We start from the raw sequence: 19,933 nt of genomic DNA on the forward strand, positions 1-19,933 counted from the left end.
GAGTCACTGGAGAGTATGGCATAAGGTGCTGGGGGTTGTTTTTTTCTTTTGGGCTTTTTAGTTTTATATTTATTTGCTTACCAGTAGTCAGGTTTTTATTAAATTAATTAATCATGGTTTGATATTGAAGTTTATTCTTCCCTCATTTTCCCAAGTCAAGGTGTACCTATGTGCTGAGGACTGCGTGGCTGCAGGGGTGTGCAGTTGCTAACGTGGAATGGGTGGGGGGGGGGAACTAAATCCCAAGTCAAGGTGTTTCGTCGTGCCTCTGATGTGTTTTTTTTTTTTTTTTCTCAATTATGTTACTGATGAACAGTACATTGCAATGGTGATATTCTTATCATGAAATATTTGGCATGGGCGTTTGGTTTATGCCTTCAGTTTCGATGTCAATGTTTGTTCTATATTGAATTTGAATCTTTTATTACAGTAATAAATTGTATTCCTTGCTGGTTGTGGCGGATATTGCAATCCTACATGTCTTGATTTTTTTATTCGTTTTACTTGTACCTACTTCATTACTATTAGCCACCTGTTTGTGTAATAAACCACTGAGTCCCTGCCACCTGTGCTATTGTTCCATCTCTCTCTCTTGGTCCCTACCACCAGTGCTATTATTATCAACTGAGTCAGTCCCTACCACCAGCCCTATAACCCACTGACTCCCTTCCACCAGTGCTATTAGCCACGGAGCCCCTTCCACCAGCCCTATTATTAGCCACTGTCCCTTCATCAGTGCTATTACCCACTGAGTGCCTAGCATCGGTGCGATTAGCCACTGAGTCCCTACCATCAGTGCTATTAGCCACTGAGTCCCTACCATCAGTGCTATTACCCATTGAGTCCCTATCATCAGCCCTATTAGCCACTGAGTCCCTACCATCAGTGCTATTACTATTACCCATTGAGTCCCTATCACCAGCCCTATTAGCCACTGAGTCCCTACCATCAGTGCTATTACTATTACCCATTGAGTCCCTATCACCATCCCTATTAGCCACTGAGTCCCTACCATCAGTGATATTACCCATTGAGTCCCTATCACCATCCCTATTAGCCACTGAGTCCCTACCATCAGTGATATTACCCATTGAGTCCCTATCATCAGCCCTATTAGCCACTGAGTCCCTACCATCAGTGCTATTACTATTACCCATTGAGTCCCTATCACCAGCCCTATTAGCCACTGAGTCCCTACCATCAGTACTATTACCCATTGAGTCCCTATCACCAGCCCTATTAGCCACCGAGTCCCTATCACCAGTGCTATTAGTCACTGAGTCCCTACCACCAGTGTTATTATTAACCGAGTCCCTACCATCAGTGCTATTAGCCATTGAGTCCCTACCACCAGTGCTATTACCCACTGAGTCCCTACCACCAGTGCTATTAGCCACTGAGTCCCTACCACCAGCCCTATTAGCCACTGAGTCCCTATCATCAGTGCTATTAGTCACTGAGTCCCTATCATCATTGCTGTTAGCCAATGAGTCCCTATCATCAGTGCTATTAGTCACTGAGTCCCTATCATCAGTGCTGTTAGCCATTGAGTCCCTATCATCAGTGCTCTTAGCCATTGAGTCCCTACCACCAGTGCTATTACCCACTGAGTCCCTACCACCAGTGCTATTAGCCACTGAGTCCCTACCACCAGCCCTATTAGCCACTGAGTCCCTATCATCAGTGCTATTAGTCACTGAGTCCCTATCATCAGTGCTGTTAGCCATTGAGTCCCTACCACCAGTGCTATTAGTCACTGAGTCCCTACCACCAGTGCTATTAGCCACTGAGTCCCTACCATCAGTGCTATCACCCATTGAGTCCCTATCACCAGCCCTATTAGCCACTGAGTCCCTACCATCAGTGCTATTACTATTACCCATTGAGTCCCTATCACCAGCCCTATTAGCCACTGAGTCCCTACCATCAGTACTATTACCCATTGAGTCCCTATCACCAGCCCTATTAGCCACTGAGTCCCTACCATCAGTGATATTACCCATTGAGTCCCTATCATCAGCCCTATTAGCCACTGAGTCCCTACCATCAGTGCTATTACTATTACCCATTGAGTCCCTATCACCAGCCCTATTAGCCACTGAGTCCCTACCATCAGTGCTATTACCCATTGAGTCCCTATCACCAGACCAGCCCTATTAGCCACCGAGTCCCTATCACCAGTGCTATTAGTCACTGAGTCCCTACCACCAGTGCTATTACCCACTGAGTCCCTACCACCAGTGCTATTAGCCACTGAGTCCCTACCACCAGCCCTATTAGCCACTGAGTCCCTATCATCAGTGCTATTAGTCACTGAGTCCCTATCATCAGTGCTGTTAGCCAATGAGTCCCTATCATCAGTGCTATTAGTCACTGAGTCCCTATCATCAGTGCTGTTAGCCATTGAGTCCCTATCATCAGTGCTATTAGTCACTGAGTCCCTATCATCAGTGCTATTAGCCATTGAGTCCCTACCACCAGTGCTATTAGCCACTGAGTCCCTACCACCAGCCCTATTAGCCACTGAGTCCCTATCATCAGTGCTATTAGTCACTGAGTCCCTATCATCAGTGCTATTAGTCACTGAGTCCCTATCATCAGTGCTGTTAGCCATTGAGTCCCTATCATCAGTGCTGTTAGCCACTGAGTCCCTATCATCAGTGCTGTTAGCCATTGAGTCCCTATCATCAGTGCTGTTAGCCACTGAGTCCCTATTATCAGTGCTGTTAGCCACTGAGTCCCTATCATCAGTGCTGTTAGCCACTGAGTCCCTTCCACCAGCGCTATTAGCCATCGGTTCCCAGCAACCAGTGCTATTATCAACCGAGTCCCTACCAACAGTGCTATTATCCACTAAGTCTCTCCCACAAATGCTTTTGTTCTCTCTCTCTCTCTCTCTCTCTCTCTCTCTCTCTCTCTCTCTCTCTCTCTCTCTCTCTCTCTCTCTCTCTCTCTCTCTATCTGTGTGTGTGTAAAAATACAGATCTGTCCATCTATTCCTTCCTTTCCAGTCATCAAAAGTGGCCATTCATTTCCTTCACGAAGTTCCGGACACCGCACAAACACCTCTTCCCCAGCCCATTCTAATCCACATAGTTATCACATTACTACTACTACTACTACTACTACTACTACTACTACTACTACTACTACTACTACTACTACCACTACTACTACTACTACTACTACTACTACTACTACTACTACTACTACTACTACTACTACTACTACTACTACTACTACTACTACTACCAATATCATTACTACTACTACTACTACTAGATACGATTAATATATTTCTAACAAGTATCTCTTTTATTTTACTCATTTTTCGTCTTTCTATAAACTGACCTGCTCTTAATGTTCATGTGTGAAACAGCCTTGGGAATCTACTCACAACGTATGGTACACCACCGTTTCCTTTATACTTCAATCACCCAACAGTGCAACGCTGCATTTGTCATATTTACACCACTTGTTTGTTTTGCCGACGAAGGATTTGAGCCCCAACGGTACATTGATTCTACTTTTTCCATCCAATATCTTTCATTTTTCACCATTTCGTTTGTATTTTTACATCGTCAGATAATACAATTACAATTGGAAGTAGTGCTGCGTAGCATTTAAAAAAAGTTATTGTAGTAGTAGTAGTAGTAGTAGTAGTAGTAGTAGTAGTAGTAAGAGGAGGAGGAGGTTAATTGGCAGCATGCGGCGTTTGTGGGATTTAAACAAAATTTTGGACTCATAATCGAGAAACAAAACCGAGCCACAAAATACAAAAATCTGGATGCTAAACGGAAAATGGATTTATAACAGCCATCGGAAACTTCGTAACGTTTTACGCTCTACTCTACCTATCTACGCTGCAGCTACCATCTCGGCAAGTGGGTGGTAGCGTAATAAAATCTGGATGCGAAACGGAAAATGGATTTATAACAGCCATCGGAAACTTCGTAACGTTTTACGCTCTACCTATCTACGCTGCACTACCATCTCCGCAAGTTGGTGGTAGCGTAATAAAATCTGGATGCTAAACGGAAAATGGATTTATAACAGCCATCGGAAACTTCGTAACGTTTTACGCTCTACCTTTCTACGCTGCAGCTACCATCTCGGCAAGTGGGTGGTAGCGTAATAAAATCTGGATGCTAAACGGAAAATGGATTTATAACAGCCATCGGAAACTTCGTAACGTTTTACGCTCTACCTTTCTACGCTGCAGCTACCATCTCGGCAAGTGGGTGGTAGCGTAATAAAATCTGGATGCGAAACGGAAAATGGATTTATAACAGCCATCGGAAACTTCGTAACGTTTTACGCCCTACCTTTCTACGCTGCAGCTACCATCTCGGCAAGTGGGTGGTAGCGTAATAAAATCTGGATGCGAAACGGAAAATGGATTTATAACAGCCATCGGAAACTTCGTAACGTTTTACGCTCTACTCTACCTATCTACGCTGCAGCTACCATCTCGGCAAGTGGGTGGTAGCGTAATACGCTGCACCTACTACCGTTTCTTTCCCACAACGTAACGCGCGATGTTTACCATCCCGTGGTCACCGTCGCGTAGCACGCAGTGTCTACCAGCGGCCAAAATAAAATGGTAGATTGAAAAAGTTCAAATAAATTGAAACAGATTCCCTATTATAATTAGAAGGAAAGTTCTGGCTTTTAATACTTTAAAAAATTCTGCTGAACCACTTTGGGTTTATTGCTATTACATCATTTGAACTGACAATTAATATAATTTTACCCCCCCCCCCCCCCCCCCTCTCAATGTATGGGGGTGTCAAAACTAATAGAACTTCTTACCATAATAATTATTAAGGCTAAGGCCTTTAAAACATGGATACAAATGATAAACATACCTAAACATATGGGAAAGAAACTTGATGACTTGATGGCAAAGTAAAACAAAATAAAATTAAAGCAATTGGTATTTTTAAAATATCGATATTATTAATATCGAATTTCACTAAGAGAAGAAATATACGAACTTTTAAAACAAAAACAATAAAATGCCTATAAATAAAGTTGGAAAGTATGTATTCAAAATAAAAACATAGTAAATAATAGTACTGAAAATATTATGGACCAAATTTAACATAATACATAACTAAATTTAAAATATCGATATGAATATCGATATCGCCCGGCAGCCATGATGAGAAGATAATGTAAACAAGGCATTTCGGCGCAGAGTTAAAAGGTGTCTGCGCATCGATAATAGAGCCCTGAAATTTGGCATGAATAAAGTTTAGATGTTATTCTAAAAACAAGCGTTTAAATTTTAAAAACACACGCGGTAAATAAAAAAATAAATGCATTTGAAAATTACCATATTTTAATTTCATATAACTTCTGGAATTATTAATGGATTTTTCTTTAATTGGCACCATTTAAAAGGAAATTGAAAGACGAAAATAATGATACCAAAATATCTGGCGGAAAACACAAAGGGTCTCAGAGGGTTTTCATTTTGGGGCCCATTTTGACCAATTTTCAAAATACTCCAAACACATCATATTTGGTATCAAATGAAAGGTTAATCATTGCAGATTCAGAAAAAATAGCTTTTGAGAGCAGCAGGCCTCTTACATGAAGAGAAATTGTCAAAGAAAGACAACTCTTCCGTTTTTTTGAAAATTTCTGGTAATTCTCAGGATCACCAAAATTTCAATGCAAACCTGCCCCCAGGCATTTGAAATCATCTTAAAACAGCATAACTAAGCAGCCCATGCATTTTTCTCAAAATAATAGCAGGATTCATGCCATATTTTTTTTTTTTAATGTAAAAAAAAAAAAATACAAAAGGACACGAGTCGGAAAAATTTGAAGTTTTCATGTTTTTTTTATTTTAAAGTATAAAATTCTTTGAAATGTTATAAATAATCAATAAATCTAATATATACAGCAAATACAAATAAAGGTTAATATATACAATCAATTATAATTTTAAAAAATAGTGCCCCCTGTTATCAATCGTAACTTGCTCCGAGGGCACTTTCGTCCAGCGGTAGTTGTCCGGAGGGCCTGACTGATGAAGCTTTCATCTGGAACATCACCAAACATATATCTCTTGCCAGGGCCCTTCCGCATGAATCGCACGAATGGAGCATCAGAAGAAGGCTCTGGTGGGGTTGAAACCTGTGGAAAAATTACAAGAAACAAGATGATAGGTATATTCTTATCATAAAAAAAAAAAATTCAAATTTCAAAGTCAAACAACAGCTTACTTACCACCTGCAACTTCAGAAAACATGAAAATGAGTTATAAATATTACAAAATATTGCATTAAAGGTATGAAAAACTTCTTACAACAGCAAAAAAAGTCTTTGTCAGCTTGTTTATCTCGCATGTTATTTTGAGGTACTCCCCCACCTTCACCACTGGACAGTCTGATCTGGGAAAGATAAGTAAATATGGTTCTGGTATTACATTAAAGTCAAATAGAAAGTTGTGTTTATATCTCATATGTTAAGAAGTGTAATGCAATATGAAATAATAAAAGAACCTGCCCAAAGAAAAATATACAAATTAGCAAATAATATTAATAATGAGTCTAATAACATATAATCATCGAAATATTTATATGAAGAAAAGTAGCTGAAATAAATGTACAACTAATTAGAGAAATTTTACTGATGTTATCTGAATCATACAAGAAAGAAAAATGGTGGGAATCAAATTAAATGAAAGGGAACATAATTCTATTCAAATTTGATAAAATAACGTCTATTTATCATTTTCATAAATTTAATCTAAATTTAGTTGATTTCTTATGGGTCGCCAGCCATGCCATTATCGTGAATCAGCCGCCATATTGGTTTCGCTATTCTGTGGCATAGCAGTTTTCCAAACTTTGCCGTATCGCACATTAAATCAAGGCATTTCAAGCCAAAATAACATCATCCTGCGTAGTTGTGGGTTTCTATCTTGTTATTCATCATATATTTACAATAAAATAAGTCGATTATCGACTTTCAGGGGTTAGAAATGGAATTATCAGAATCAAAACAATCGAAGCCGGCTTGATTCTGCTATGGAAATCGGTACTACCGCAAACTCGGGGACCCAAAAATTTCCCCAATAATTTCTGGCCAAATTTTTTATATTTTTTACGCAAATTCGGGGACCCAAACAATTGCTGGCCAAATCTTTTTTATTTTTTTACGCAAACTCGGGGACCCCCAAATAATTTCTGGCCAAATTATTTTTTGGCCAAAATTTTTATTTTTTTAATTAATTTTTTTTTAGATCTAATATCTTTTAAAATATAAAATCTAGATCCAAATTATTTTTTGGCCAAAATTTTTATTTTTTTAATTATTTTTTTTTTAGATCTAATATATTTTAAAATATAAAATTTAGATCGCTTCGAGATCTAAATATATCTATTTCTAGATTCATAGTAGATAATTAGATCTGGACTGGATTTTGTTTTGTTTTGTTGGGTTTTTTTTTCATATACTAGTAGTAAACAGTATTTATAACTCACCCTATACTGGATACCACTGCGAAAGATGGAGAATAATATGTCGAAGGGCTTCTTGGTGAGTCTTCCCGTATAGCTCCCTCCACATAAATTCATCCAAATGAGATTCCAGTTGACTACTGTGGACACCCAGCATAGATTTGAACCTGCGTTTGCAGTTCTTCCAATAGCACTCAATAGTGTTGGTGCATGCGCCTGTCTGGGGGTCAACAAAGTTAGTTGTGTGGTTCACCACCAGGTGTTGATATGGAGGTTGGACTGGGAGGTTGGCTATCCCGTTGTATGCAGCCCAGCCGTCACTGTGTATAGTGGAACCAGGGGCGATGTGCTCCTGAATAAGTGGCAACAGTCTAGCCGCTGATCTGTCGTTATCCACGACCACTAAAAATCCCTGTCCCGTCTCCCTACACACACCACCAAACACCCACCGTTGCTCAGCAACTCGGCCCACGTTGTTTTTTCTTTTGGCCACTAGACTTTCGTCGATCTCGACTGTGAGGCCTGGACCACCTATTTGGTACGGGTTGTTCAAAAGCCACCACGAACAAATGTCTCGAAAAAAACCATACCACTGTAAAACAGAATTTTCACTCACTCCAGTGAGCCCTGTACTGTTTAGAATCGGCTCCTTGAAAGCCCACAAAAGGAGCAGCTCAACAATTTTCCTCAGAGGAAGACACTGATGTTCAAAGAACGATCCTCTCCTTAAGGGAACTTTGACACTCTTGTGGGTAGGGCAACGCCAGTACCTGTTGTCACTTGTGGCACTTTTCTTTATAAGAGTGGTGACTCGGTTGCAAGTCGCACAATTTGGTGGATTTCTTGTCAATAACCCGTTAGTCTGGAGAAAGAGAATAGCGTCTTCTTCTGTCCTCGCATGAGCATATAATAATTGTAACGCAATTACGAGAATCGAAATGCCGCGGCGCGAAAAACACAAACACACCAGACAAAAAAAAAAAAAAAAACGGCAAAAAACCCCACGTGAAATCCAAATGATTGAACACGTCAAAAAATGTTTTACTGTTTTTATTACCCATTTTCAAATATACGTTTATTTGTTCAAAAACGGGTTCAAAAACGTATAAAAACATTAGACATTAAATTCGAATATAATACATATTATATTCATGTACATACATAATAATAAAACACATAATTTTGTAGAAAATGCTGGTCACGAAAAAAAGAAAATGCCAATCTGGCATACAACGATGAGAATCGAAATGCCGCGGCGTGAAAAACACAAACACACCAGACAAAAAAAAACGGCAAAGAACCCCACGTGAAATCCAAATGATTGAACACGTCAAAAAAATGTTTTACTGTTTTTATTACCCATTTTCAAATATACGTTTATTTGTTCAAAAACGGGTTCAAAACGTATAAAAACATTATACATTAAATTCGCACATAATAATAAAACACATAAAAAAGAAAATGCCAGTCTGGCATACAACGATAAGAATCTGGCATACAACAATAAGCAACATCCAGTGTCATCATTCCAGGCGGCAGACCGTATCTAGGGTAAACTAAGCAAGAGAGACTCGGGTCCCCGAGTTTGCGGTAGTACCTGGAAAAACTGCTATGGAAGAGCGACACACAGAAAAACGGGCATTAAAACTAACACAAATCCTTTGAATTTCACAATGATTATACTAAAATACTTAAAATTATAATAAAAATAGTCAACTTACCAATTTTCACTCGTCGAAGTTATCGGATAACGTTTTAGGGCCGTAAACAAAAACTGCAGCTATGGAAAAACGATGTAGACACCGGATGTTTTGACTCGTATTTTACAGGAAGTAAGAGCCTCGCTATGGAAGAATTACGAAGTCCCCAAAACTTTGTGTTTTCGAAAACGGCCGTTTTTCTTTATTTTAAGCATGAAATCATAATTATTTTTAAAAATGAAACTCATTCTCCGATTTTTTAATGTTTTATTTCACAAAATATGGCCATTCAAAGAATTTCTGAGTTGATTTCATGTTTCTTTAACGCAGTTTTCCGAAACTACCGTGGCTGAAATGAAAACGTTTGTTGTCGCCAAAACCCATAAAAAAACACTTCAACAAACAATATCTTAATAACAACAAAATATTTTTTTTTCAAACTGCTCACACAGGTTCCTTAACCATAAATCAACACAAAACACAAAAAAAAAATAAGTGAATTTGGATTTTTTCATAGAAATAAGTTTCTTTCAAAAGGAGACCCCCATTTTGGGCCTTCTTGTGTTTTCTGCCATCTGCGATATTCCTCTTTATAACGAAGTTATACATCTTTAATTGAACACCCCAAAACGCGAACGGCAATTTCCAGTCACAACTTTCCTATGGGCGAGTTGGGTCAAAGTTTGACTGTCACTGCTGCTGCTCACTAAACTGCCTAACACTACACTCACTCAGTCTCCGTCAGCAGTAGCTGAGTAAAACTTACTAGACAGACCACTGCACTAGAAGTAGTGAGTTTAAGTTTTGTTTAGTGAGCATCATCATCATATCTTGTCGCGCCAGTGGTCAGCCAGTCCCGGGCAGTCCGGTTGCATTCCCTCAGGTCAGCATTGGTGCAGTGAGGTCCCAGCGAGCATTCGGACAGGATGTGGTCCATGGTCAATGGTCTGTCTGGGGTGACCGCTTGGGCATTCAGTGCCCGGTGAGATTTTCCATTTAAAGAGGTTGGTGGCGGTGTTTCCCACCTTTGCTCTATCTCTGTTCAACGCCACCCAGTCTTTTCTCTTGAGGTCTGTGCCTGCTGGGAGCTTTTCTGTTGGGGGCTGGAGGGCATCGTTTGCTGTCTTGTCCCATTCTACCCATTTGTCCAGGCGTAAGAATGCTGAGTGGTCTGGGTGAAGGCTCTCTACTGTGAGGAAGCTTTTCCTTGATTTGAGCCTCCTTTTGGGGCAATTGTGGTCATGAAGGGGGTGTCTCTGGTCCATTTCCTGTTTGTATTTTTGTATTTGGGCATGAGTTTCCCTCCGGATGTGTGGTGGGGCTATTCCTGCTGCACGGTAGACCAGTGGTAATGGTGTTGCTCTCAGCTGGCCCGTTACGATCCGGCAGGCGTTGTTGAGCTCGGGGTCAAGCTTGGAGGCATGGCATGATCGGGTCCATACAGCTGAGCAGCAGCAGTGGGAGTCAAATTGTGACTTTAAGAAAGTTTTGAATGGAAATGGTCATGGGCAAAAAGGGGTTCACAAAACGGAGTGTACACGGTAGCCTTGCACCTAGCCCCAGAATCTACGTACAAGATAAGTGGAAGTGGGCACCGGTAAGGTAAGGGGTCAGGAAGTCAGCACGAGTTTTGAAAAGAAGTATCGTCTTGAGTGACTCGTATTGTAGTCAAGGATAATGATTTACAGTATCCATTTATGTAGAGAGCTGTGCCGGGGTTACCAATACTTAGCTTCTTAATCCTTACCAATCATTCGTTTGGACAGAAAAAAATACAAAAACTTATCACTTACCGTTAAAAGCAGTTTAGATTTGAAGATACATTTGTTTTCTATCAAAAAACATTCGGTACTAGACAATCCTTGATGAATTTCAAAAGTGGTGTTTAAAATTATATCGTAAATTTTTTCATGATTCATTCCTCGCGAAATCGTGGAGGCTTACGTCTGTTTTCAAGGTGCCGTCGCAAAAAAAATAAAAACAAAGGTTTTAAAAAAAGTTTATTGAGAAAGAGATACGGAAAAAAGTGTCCCTAGATAGGTATGCAATTTGGTGCATAAGTGCAGTAAAAATTGGTGCGCAAAATTAGTTCGCAGCGGATGCGAGACTGTGTGTGTGTGTGTGTGTGTGTGTGTGTGTGTGTGTGTGTCGTAGCCATAGAGAATACAGGCTGTGGTCGTAGCTCCTCTTTCTAGGGTGTGTGTGTGTGCCTCTTTTTTTTCTTTTTTTTGGGGGGAATGCCTACGTACACGGTAACGGGGCATCTAGCCTCAGGATCTACGTACACGTAAACTGGTTTACCGTTGCAACACAAGCAATAGATGGTCCTCGCTGTCGTGACCGCACGCGCTCGTGTGTGTGTGTTTTTTTTATAATCCAAATATTTTAACCATTAATGTCGAGATTCCATCTTACACAGCCGTTTATTACACTAGATATCTTTCACTTTAGTTTTCTACCGCCTCACCCCCAATGGGAACGACCCACCGTCGATGACGGGGAGACCACCGTGTGGTTACGTCATAACAGATGTCCAGAACGTGAAAACTGGCCTATATTTATCCCTGCAGGTAGAATGCACTGCTTGGATTTCGTTGTCAGTCAGGCTATAGGACAGATTTCGTAAAATCGTTCATTTTTACCCTGCAATTGCTGACCATACACTTCTTCTATATTTTTCTATTTTATATGGATATAACGGCCACATTTTCGTCTTCAAGACGCAATTATTTTCATTGATATCAAGAAATGGTGAGTATACTTTATTCTCTCTTGAAAAATGTATATTTTTCTATTTAAAATTAACCTGAAAAATATTTTTAATTGTTTAAAAAATTCAAATTGATGTTATCTGAGTTTTGTTACCCTAACACATGGTAGTAAATATAAGGGTAATCTATTTTTAATATAGCATTTATTTCAATGATTTGTAATGACCGGTTTCTGCACAATGAATCATGTGTAAACACATCTTGTCTACTCGTAATTCTTTGTTGGCTAACAAAATAGTCCCGAATTCAGACAAACTCCTGAGACAAAAGAACACGAGTCCAATTGTGATGATAACGTTATTGTTGTTGTTGTTTTATGGTGATGATGATGATGATAGCGCAGTAATAGTAGTAATCGTAGTACGAGGGCTCTTTCATAATTAACCGAAAAATGCCTGTAAAATCCGCGTTTTTTATGCTATCAACAAAATTCTTGCACGTGTTCATACCTTGACTGGTCCTTCATTTCTACGTAACAGCCAAGTCTGTCGACACACTTTTGCCAACGCCGCACCATGGAATAGATACCCTCTCGGAAGAAATTTCCGTCAAGGTTTTGTAGCCATTTCCGCACATGGTCAACAAGCTCTTCATCGACATCAAAGCGCTTTCCTGCCAGCTCACGTTTCAGTGGCCCAAAGAGGTGATAATCAGATGGTGCGAGGTCTGGACTGTGTGGTGGGTGTGGCAAAATCTCCCATCCATATTTCTCTAGCCAACCTTGCGTCACTCGTGCTGTGTGGGGTGTAGTGTTGTCGTGTTGCAAAATGACCCGTTGGTCAACTGCCCTGGGCGCTTTCTGCGAATGGCCTCCCCAAGCTTGTCAAGAGTTTGGCAGTACCTTGCAGCATTGATTGTTTCTCCAGGTTGTAAGGTTTTGAACAGAATAACACCACGACTGTCCCAGAAAACAGTTCCCATTATTTTCTTTGCTGACCGCATGACTTAGAATTTCTTTCGCGACTGGTGAGGATGGATGTTTCCATGTCATCGAATCTTGCTTTGTTTCTGGGGTGCAATGGTGCAACCAAGTCTCATCACCGGTGACTATGCTGTCAAGAAAAGTCACATCGTACCCTAGAAAGTCTCCGCCGGCGTTGGCAGTATGCCCGTGAACCCTGCGTGAGCTCTTGCTTCTTCTCAAAAGTTCCCTGCAGATGTCCAATCTTTGTTCTTTATGATTGTCTGTCAATTGCTTAGGAACCCATCTTGCGCTGACTTTTCTGTAGCCAAGTTCATCAAATACAATTCTATGGGCAGAAGTTTCCGAAATTTCAAGACTGCTTGCGATTTCATGAAGTTTCAACCTCCTGTCTTGACGAATAAGCTCATCAACTTGCTTCACATTGTCTTCTGACGTCGCAGTTATCGAACGCCCTCTCCCTTCCCTGTCTGTCAAGTCGGAATGGCCGGCTTCAAACAAATTACACCAGTGATAGACTTGTGTACGGCTTATAACATGCTCACCATATACACTCTGAAGTTCTTTATGAATTTCGGTAGGATTCAGACTTATGGCGTTCAAAAAACGTATGACAGCTCTGATTTCCTCCTTTGACCAAGTTTCAAGGTGGGCCGCCATCTTTAAAATCGTCTAGAAATTCATTGTGCAAAATGATGCACTTCATAATTTCTGGGAATATCCGTAAGGAAATAAGGAATATCATGTCGTTTACAGAATTAAAAAATCTCCACTGGTTGCTGAGCAATGGGCATTTTTCGGTTATTTCTGAAAGAGCCCTCGTCGTAGTAGTAGTAGTAGTAGTAGTAGTAGTAGTAATCGTAGTAGTAGTAGTCGTAGTAGTAGTAGTACACACACACAATCAGAGAGAGAGAGAGAGAGAGAGGTAGGGAGCGTGTGTGTGTGTGTATAAAACTCATGTACGCACATTTTTAGCAGGGAACGATTTTTATTGCTTGTTCAGTCAAGTTCTCATGATTTCTCTGTGAAAATTGAACTGTGAACCTATAACTTTCACACCGATTTGCCATTCCTTCTTCACGATTCGCACCTTCCCTCGATATTCTTCTACATCGCCCGTCGGTACAGTTAACGGGCATGGGAAAAGAGGGTAGATAGATATATTATGACATCAAAAAGCGATGTGATCAAAGGTGGCGGATGATTGTGTAACATCAAAAGCCCGGTGGACTGCGCTACAAGGCCGAAGTTTCGAGAGTGTATGTGATTTGAGTGGGAGGGGCTTATTTGACTTTGCCGATGACCGACTGGTGGACGATTGAAATTATAATTGTCCTTTTTCAGCAGCCAATTGGAAATGGGTAATTGTAAACATCTGATTGGCACTCCATGGAGAGAAATCAGTTTGGAGGTCATGGGATGAAATTGCTGGAGAGATGGAGCAAATTTGAAATGAATTGAACGTAATTTGGGGCGTTGTCTGTGTGTCAAGTAAGACTCTTGCAGACCGGTGATAAATCAAATTTTTTGGCCGCAAATGCTACAGTAAACTTCTTTCTCTATCTTATTTTTGCTTAAAATATTTCAGAGTGGGTATATAGGCGGATTCCATTTTGAATAACGGGCATTTAGAACTATATTTTAAAGGAAAATTATTACGTTATTATTATTAGCATGCATCTAGGTGATCACTATCGTATTATTACTAACAATCAATAATATTATTATAACTCCTATAATTACAATTATTATTATTATTATTATCATTATCATCATCATCATCATTATCATCATCATCATCATCATCATCATCATCATCATCATCAATAATAACTAATGATTTTTTTTTCTTTACTCAGATGAATGGTCATACTGAAAACAAGCATTGTCTCAATGCAAATGGACTCTGCCGAATAAGCTGTGAAAGGGCTCAAATGAGATATGTGCTTAAAAAACATTTCATGCAAACTGTTCCAGAATTAGCAAGTGAAGTTCCACCGGTGAAAATAAAGAAAACAGAACGTTGGTTGATTAATTAGATGCTGTTTCTGTGAAATGTAACAATCAGCTGTTCCTTACAATAATCGTGAGGTTTTACGTATGTTAATAAAAAGTATAAAAATGTGTTAAGATCTAGACGTCTATACAAAGTTCAAAGGAATACTTAAAACTTATCTTTACCTATGATTGTCAATTTATTTTAAAATAAGAGTTCATTTTGATTATCTGATCATTAATCCTACCCCCCCCCCCCCTCCCATCTTTTTCAATGCGTTTATCACGAATTTTTATTGTCAAAAAATGGATATTATTTATTTTTTTACTATTATTATCATTATTATTATTATTATTATTATTATTATTATTATTATTATTATTATTATTATTATTATTATTATTATTATTATTACAGTGGTGATCAAGAGTAAGATAAATACACTGATATTATATGATTATTACGTATTAGTATTACATCGATATCACATGTTTCAACTGATTCACAATGATCATTTCTGTTATCCACGATGCTTCGGTTGTTCAATAAGCAGACCATTTTCAACAAATTTCCATTTTAAATAGTATAGCTATCTGGTCAGCGTCCTTTTTTTTTTTGTCGCAGCACTGGAGAGAGAGAGAGAGAGAGAGAGAGAGAGTGTGTGTGTGTGTGTTGTGTACATAAAACTAATTTATGCAACGTTTTACCACGAAACAATTTTCATTTTACCACATCAGTTTAATCTCTCATCAGTTCTCTCTGACAATTGAACTTTGAACCTACAACTTTAACACAGATACGTCATTCCATCTTCACGATTCGTACCTCATCGCGATATTCTTTTATGTTGACTCGTGGTACATTCAACAGGGTTGAGAGAAGAAGATAGATATTGAGTGACATCATCAAAAGCGATGTGATCAAAGCTGGCGGATGGTTGTGTAACATCAAAGACCAGTGACTGGTCTACAAGGCCTATCATATTCGTGGGTATGTGTGATTTGAGTAGGAGGAGCTTTCTTGACTTTGCTGATGACCGAGTGGTGGACAATTGAAATTAGAATTGTTCTTATTCAGCAGCCAATTGCAAATGGGCAATTGTAAAAAGCTGATTGGACGCTCCATGGAAAGAAAGCAGTTTGAGGGACATGAAAGGAAATTGCCGGAGAGCGTGGAGTGGGGAGGAGTAAATCATATTGAATGAATTGATAGTAATTTGGGGCGTTGGGAAGTTAAATAAAACTCTCGGAAACAGGTGATGAGTCAATTCTTTGGCCGCAAATGATTCAGTAAAATTCTTTATTCTATCTTTCTTTTTTTTTATTTCCTTTCTGTCAGAGTGGACATATAAAGGCGAATTCCAATTTTTTTAAAACGGGCATTTAGAACGATATTTTAAAGAGAAATTATTGCGTTTTACCAAAATTAGCAGGCGTTTAGGTGATAGCTACTATATTATTTTCATGAAAATGATCATGATCATCATCATCATCATCATCATCATCATCATCAAAAAACGGGCATTTAGAACGATATTTTAAAGAGAAATTATTGCGTTTTACCAAAATTAGCAGGCGTTTAGGTGATAGCTACTATATTATTTTCATGAAAATGATCATGATCATCATCATCATCATCATCATCATCATCATCATCATCATCATTATTATTATTATTATTATTATTATTATTATTATTATTATTATTATTATTATTATTATTGTAGTTATTATCGTCATTATTATAATTATTATTATTATTATTATTATTATTATTATTATTATTATTATTATTATTATTATTATTATTATTATTATTATTATTATTATTTTTATTATTATTATTATATAGTTTAGATCTATACAAACGTCAAAGGAATGTATATAACATATCTTTTCCTAAGAATTGTCAATTGCCATTACTAAAATCTGTTCATTTTGATCATTTGATCAACAAACCCCTACAATTCGGTGATTACGCATTTTTTATTGCTTTCAAAAAAGGGTATTGATGTACAGGTGAGCGGATATCTCAACAATGCTTCATTACAAAACGACTTTGATTATATATTTCTACTCTGTGAATATTGATGATTATTGCAGTATTTCTCATTTATTTGTATAAACTCAGATAACTATGTAATTTTTGATTATATCGTTTGAAGTAATTAAAATTTCTGACCCATTTTTATGGTTATTTTCTATAAAATCTAATCCCAAATGATCTACTAAAATTATATCAAATAAAAGTATGTAGATCACTAGTTATGACTCTAAAATATCTTATTGCAACATCTAATAGCATCTTTATTACGCCACTTTGAACTTGAGAAAAAAATCATCAAAATAGGAAAAATTGCTCAGTCGCCCTTTCGGCACAGGCCGTGACTCACCATCTGTTATGAACTAGCGTCCGGCAAAATTTACCTGTCGAACTAAAGTGAAAGCAGTAAACGGCTGTGCTTACACTCCCCAAACTCCAGATCTTAGTCTTAATGTTATCATTAAAAGACAAGCTTTGCGATTTATAGTTTAATTGAAGCCCGAGTCGAAATATACTCTTACTACTGCTCTCTTGGTGGAAACGATTTATTCTGCATAAGCAATCTGGAGAAAAAAATCAGTGTCACTGTAAAAGGTTTAAATTACAGGAAGTACGCACCGTGAACACCGCTGTAACAATCCTTTGATCTACGTCATCAGGCAACCCATTGTTTCTTTCGTCTTTTCCCATTCCCCCTTACTATGCCCCCATCCTCAGGCTCATACACACACACACACAGAGTCTCACATCCGCTACGAACTAATTTTGCGCACCAATTTTTACTGCACTCATCATCATATCTTGTCGCGCCAGTGAGTCTGCCAGTCCCGGGCAGTCTGGTTGCATTCCCTCAGGTCAGCATTGGTGCAGTGAAGTCCCAGCGAGCATTCAGACAGGATGTGGTCCATGGTCTGTCTGGGGTGACCGCATGGGCATTCAGTGCCCGGTGAGATTTTCCATTTAAAGAGGTTGGTGGCGGTGTTTCCCACCTTTGCTCTAGCTCTGTTCAACGCCACCCATTCTTTTCTCTTGAGGTCTGTGCCTGCTGGGAGCTTTTCTGTTGGGGCTGGAGGGCATCGTTTGCTGTCTTGTCCCATTCTACCCATTTGTCCAGGCGGAAGAATGCTGAGTGGTCTGGGTGAAGGCTCTCTACTGTGAGGAAGCTCTTCCTTGATTTGAGCCTGCTTTTGGGGCAATTGTGGTCATGAAGGGGGTGTCTCTGGTCCATTTCCTGTTTGTATTTTTGTATTTGGGCATGAGTTTCCCTCCGGATGTGTGGTGGGGCTATTCCTGCTGCACGGTAGACCAGTGGTAATGGTGTTGCTCTCAGCTGGCCCGTTATGATCCGACAGGCGTTGTTGAGCTCGGGGTCTAGCTTGGAGGCATGGCATGATCGGGCCCATACAGCTGAGCAGTACTCCGCAGTTGAGTAGCTGAGGGCCAATGCTGTGGTCCTTAGAGTTTTAGGGTCAGTTCCCCAGTTCATGTTTTTTACTGCACTTATGCACCAAATTGCATACCTATCTAGGGATACTTTTTTCCGTATCTTTTTCTCAATAAACTTTTTAAAAAAACCTTTGTTTTCTTTGCAACGGCAGCATTGAAACAGACGTAAGCATCCACGATTTCGTGAGGAATGAATCATGAAAAACTTTACGATATAATTTCAAACACAACTTTTGAAATTCATCAAGGATTGTCTACTAGTACCGAATGTTTTTTGATAGAAAACAAATGCATCTTCAAATCTAAACTGCTTTTGACGGTAAGCGTTAAGCTTAAAAAATAAATTTCTGTCCAAACGAATGATTGGTAAGGATTAAGAAGCTAAGTATTGGTAATCCTGGCGCAGCTCTCTAGTGTTTTTATGCACCTCCGTTGATGGTGTATCTTAACGGATCGTTTTTATACACCTCCGTCACGCATGCGCATCCCATCCAAATTCACCAGCGATATTGTGTTTCTGTATTTGGACATGGCGAAAGTTATAATGTGACATCTGGATGATGTTTTTGTTAATAAATTTATATAAAATAATGTTAAAAATAAAAATAATAATAATTTTTTAAAAATCGAAATATAAAACCAGAAAATAGATGTTGCATTGAAATTGAAGGTAAAATGTTTTAGAAAGACCTTATTAAATATGATGAACAGCCAGGTGGCTCCGTACTGCAGTGGACAAGCTGTCAGACTCTAACCTTGAAAGTACCTGGGTCGATTCCCATTGTAGACATATTTTTTAATTTTTTTTATTTACTTTATTTTTGTTTGCTTTTTTTTCTTTCTTTTTTTTTTTTTTCTTCAAAAACTTTTTATCGTGTTTTTAAACAACTTCGATTTTAATTATCTAAATTTATTTATCTATTTGAGATCAGTATTTGTGTGCCATGTTTCTTTTTACATTTGATTTTTAAAATTATTGTTATTATTCTTTAATTTATTATCATTTTATAAACGTACATCGGTAATCATTAAACAGCGTGCTAAACTACAATCTAAAACTAAAATATTTAAACCCCATGGACGTATGCAGCAACATTTTCATTAATTTACCATCACCACCAACGGAGGTGCATAAAAACGGTGCATTTTTGTACACCTCCTGCGGAGGTGCATAAAAACGCCACCTTTTGTTTATGAGGATGAAGATTGCAGATATTTTGGTTTCATTTTATTTTTCGTCTGCTAAATTTCACTTTCAATACACAAACTCCTCCCCTTGGTCCCCAGCAGGTCCTCATGCCCCATGCGCGTCTTCAACTGACACTGGACAGATTTCAATGCCAATGCTGTCATTGTCATTATTCAATTCAGTCACAGTCACAGAGACATGTGTCTGTGCATAATAGGCTATTTCTATTAACTATAAAAGACAGACATCTTTGAATTCGTAAAGGCCAGGCTTTTTCTTATTCACAGACACTGCAGATAATTTTTAAGGAAGCCACTATTTTCACCGTACGGTGAGATTTATTTCATGGGGATACCCCTCTAGAGCGCTTTATGGCCGGCGCCTCTGTTTC

General features: G+C 38.8%; 2 protein-coding genes across 4 annotated transcripts in view; one reads left to right on the forward strand and one right to left on the reverse strand.

The window, feature by feature from the left end:
• LOC144958072 (uncharacterized) overlaps nt 1-19,933 on the forward strand; it is a gene marked incomplete at its 3' end in the record, with an annotated part of 53,657 nt that overhangs the window by 5,122 nt on the left and 28,602 nt on the right. Inside the window, 1 exon segment of one of the 3 annotated variants that reach the window (XM_078889677.1) lies at nt 15,792-15,854. 3 annotated transcript variants of the gene reach the window in all.
• LOC144958218 (uncharacterized) lies at nt 7,045-8,538 on the reverse strand (the record flags this gene model as incomplete). Its single annotated transcript, XM_078890029.1, has 1 exon — nt 7,045-8,538. A coding segment is annotated over one exon (1,038 nt), but the record flags the coding sequence as incomplete, so codon positions are not given.

The sequence above is a fragment of the Berghia stephanieae genome, chromosome 12 (genome assembly GCF_034508935.2).
Source record: "Berghia stephanieae isolate SIO BIC M18660-M18661 chromosome 12, UCSD_Bste_1.3, whole genome shotgun sequence".
NCBI classification, from domain to species: domain Eukaryota; kingdom Metazoa; phylum Mollusca; class Gastropoda; order Nudibranchia; family Aeolidiidae; genus Berghia; species Berghia stephanieae.